The sequence below is a fragment of the Carlito syrichta genome, unplaced genomic scaffold (genome assembly GCF_000164805.1).
Source record: "Carlito syrichta isolate Samal-C Ts95f unplaced genomic scaffold, Tarsius_syrichta-2.0.1 Scaffold109911, whole genome shotgun sequence".
Lineage (NCBI taxonomy): Eukaryota > Metazoa > Chordata > Mammalia > Primates > Tarsiidae > Carlito > Carlito syrichta.
In genome coordinates, this window is record NW_007054007.1 from 1,648 (window position 1) to 5,292 (window position 3,645).

At 57.7% G+C, this 3,645-nt stretch overlaps 1 protein-coding gene across 1 annotated transcript in view; it reads right to left on the reverse strand.

The window, feature by feature from the left end:
* Window positions 1–855: 855 nt before the first annotated feature.
* LOC103271848 (AP-3 complex subunit delta-1-like) overlaps window positions 856–3,645 on the reverse strand; it is a gene marked incomplete at both ends in the record, with an annotated part of 13,301 nt that continues 10,511 nt past the window's right edge. The window contains 3 exons of the mRNA XM_021717865.1: window positions 856–905; window positions 2,354–2,427; window positions 2,568–2,707. Of these exons, the coding sequence (XP_021573540.1) occupies window positions 856–905; window positions 2,354–2,427; window positions 2,568–2,707 (264 nt within the window). The remainder of the gene's footprint in view (window positions 906–2,353; window positions 2,428–2,567; window positions 2,708–3,645) is intronic.

Here is a 3,645-nt window from a genome sequence, read left to right on the forward strand (position 1 = left end):
GGAGTCTCACTCTGTCACCCAGCCTCGACCTGCTGGGCTCCAGCAATCCTTCCACCTCAGCCTTCCAAGTAGCTAGAATTACAGGCATGTGCTACCACGCCCGGCTGATTTTTTGACTTATTGTAGAGATGTGGTCTTGCTGTCCAGGCGGGTCTCGAACCTGTGGGCTTAGGCAATTCACTCACCTCAGCCTTCCAAAGGCGCGGGATTACAGGCTAAGCCACAGATGCATGTCACCATGCCCAGAAAAAGACTTTCAATTTATCAACCACAGGGAAAAATGCATCAGCCAAGCACACCAGGTGGCCCTGGCTGGATCCTGATGCAGATGGACCTACTCGAAGGACACCATCCATGACCAGTGGGGACACTGAGCACCAACTCGCCTGTCTAAGTGGCCTGGCCAGGCAAGAGGGAAGAATTCTGGTTCCACCCCATGTGGCACAATGACACTGTCCCAGGTATGCTCCAGTCCTTAGAAGAAACACGCTGTGCTCAAGGGCCTGAGGGCGGCAGCCTACACGGCAGGAGGCCGAGCCTGTGGGAGGCGGTGACAGGTGATGGGCGGAGAAGCTTCACGATAAACCTGCGTGTCCCAGAGGGACTGTGGAATGTGGCCAGGCAGCCTCAGGGCCTCAGGCCGGGAGCAGACGCCAGCACTAAGTGCGGGGCATGGGTAGAGGTGCCAGCTCAGGCCTGGGGCAGCCACCAGGGCGCAGCCAGCAGAAGCTCTCACCCAGCCTTCCTTTCCTTTCCATCAGGGAGACACCTGGGGCCCTTTCCATTCCCTGCATCCCCATGTCCCCCACTCAGGACAACCGCCCCTCCCAGAACCAGGTGGGGGTCGGTTCTCACCTGCAATCACGGTGTTCACACATTCATAGAGAAGGGACATGGCAGACGTGCTGCGGGGAAGACAGAAGAGGTGTGAGGACAGCAGTCTTGCCAGATGCAGCAACGATGACTGGAGACTTGCTGGAGATGCCTGGGCCCCACCCCAGAAGGCAACGTGGCAGTGCAGGGTGCCAACAGGGGGACCATGCCCTGCACCAAGCCCAGCCAGTCGTCAGCCCGCCTTCCCAGAGAGGGGGCATGAGAAATGCTAAGTCACGAGCCCTGTGACGCTTTGGTCCGCAGCGGCCTCACGCCACCCCACCCCACGTGCTCGCTGCACCTTGTCCACGTCCCCACAGCACACAGCAGCCACATGCAGCGCAGGCCACACCACAGCCTGGTATGTGGGAGGCCACACTGTCTAGGTAAGGGTACACACAACACGCATGCGCCATGACAAGCCCACCCAAGGAAAGGTATCTCCTCCAGGGCCAAGCAACTGTATGGTCGTATCTTAAAGTCACGGATGAGCTTCTGCCTGCAGCCCAGCTGACCCCGCCCCCTGTGGGGGGGCTGGGTAGGGTCCTGGCTCCTGTGCAGAGGAGGCAGCCCCCAGTGCCCCACCCACAGGCCCAGGCCCGTTGCTGCTCAGCCCCTAGCTGCTGGCCTGGCGCCTACCACCTGCACCCCACGTCAATGGGCTGAGCACCTCCAGTCTAGTAACCAAAGACGGCCTGGTCCAAGAAGCTCCGCGCTAGGGTACCATTTCCCTAACCTTCCAGTTCTGTAATGTACATGAAGAAAACCCAAGTTCTAGGCCAGAACGCTGGCTCATGTCTATAATCCCAGCACCGTGGAAGCCTGAGACAAGAGGCTTGCCTGAGCCCAGGGATTCAAGACCAGCCTGGACAACTTGGCAAGACCTCATCTCTACAATAAATCAAAAAATTAGCCAAGCGTGGTGGTGCACACCTGTGGTTCCAGGTACTTGGAAGGCTGAGGCAGGAGGATTGCCCCAGCCCAGCGGGTCAAGGCTGCAGTGGCCATGAGCATGCCACTGCACTTCGGCCTGGGCAACACTAAGACTCCTACTCAAAAAAAAAAGAAAAGAAAATCCAAAGGTCTCTAGCAGCATGGAGAGGGTTCCACAGCACAGACCACCACCATGTGTGGTCCAATGCTAATACAGTGGGACCACTGCACCCATAGCAAATCTCTGTGTCTACTTCCTATTATGTGTGTTAGATCCGCACCTTCTAGCAGGAGGATCAGAAGCTGGCCCTGGCCAGGCTTGCAGTGCTAGAGCGAGGGTCAGGCTGGCGTGACCTGGCCACGGGTCCGACACAAGCCACAGAGCGTCTGCAGTGCAAACAGGGCTCCCTGGTCGGGGTTGGCCAGGGGGCACGAGGCCACCACCAAGCAGAAGCACATCCCTCCAGGTGTACTGTGGACACTGGCCAGCGGTATCCCCTCCTGCCCAGGTAGTAGGCGTCACTCTGCTGTAGTGCCTAGGACCTACCTGTGGATGAGGTTGGTGAGAGGCTCGATCAGCTTCTTGCCCAGCCGTGGCTCCAGGGGAGTCAGAGCGCCAAACTGTGGGGACAAGATGAGCCGCGGTCAGCCAACTCCAGACATACATGCCTATGGGATGGGGGTGCCCTCCAGGACTACCCTCCCCACCACCTGCGCCCCCAGCAGCCCACTTGGGGTCAGGGTGGCACCAGCAGACTTGCCAGCTTGATGATCTTGATGAGCACCCAGTTGTTGGTGGAGGATGTCATGAGCTTGAAGAACAGCGGGGCCAGCGACAGGTAGTTCTTGGGGTTGCGCCGGGCCAGCTCGCAGATGACATTGACAGCGGCCGACTGGACCCCTGGGGAGCAGAGGGCCTCACGGTAAGGAGGGGTATGTCCTCATCAACAAGGTGGGGCCTCATGAAAGGGGGTCTCAGCTGGGTATGGGGGCTCGTGCCAGCCATCCCAGCACTTTGGGAGGCTGAGGCAAGAGGACTGCCTGAGCCCAGGGGTGCAAAACTAGCCTGGGCAACTTGGTGAGAGGTCTTCTCTAAGGTAAGTCAAAAAACGAGCTGGGCCTGGTGGTGCCTGAGGTCCCAGATACTTGGAAAGTTGAGGTGGAAGGATCACCTGAGCCCAGGAGGTCGAGACTGCAGTGGCTGTGAGTGTGCCGCTGTACTCCAGCCTGGGCGACAGAGTGAGACTTGATTCAAAAAAAGAGAGTATCCTTATCAACAGGACAGAGAAGGCCTCACCAGCATGAACCCCGCGGTCGGGACTAGAATTGGAGATGCAAAAACAAAACTTGTAGTTGTTGACGCATACAGAGTTAGACAGCAGCAGACACAGGTGTGAGCGTGACAGTGTAAACACACGCACAGGCACACACACACTCTCAAACTCATGTACACTTCCACACAGAAATACATAGGCACACGCACACTTACACACTCATGTACACACACACGTGCATGCACAAACGCATATACACACACGCACATGCTCTGTCTGCCAAGAGTGCCTAACAGTGACCACCCAGCCGTGAGCACACCTGGCACCCACGTCTGGGTTTCTCTAGGTAAGGAGCTGAGTTGATAGCAATGACCAGAAAGCAAAGGGGTGTGACACGGGCACAGGAAGCTGGGAGGGATGCCCAGTGGCCCATCTGTAACACATGAGCAAAGATATAAACCCTGATAGCAATGAACAACGGGTCATGGAGTAAAACAAATGCCCTAGGCGGGCTCGGTGGCTCAGCCTGTAATCCCGTGCCTTTGGGAGGCTGAGGGGAGTGGAC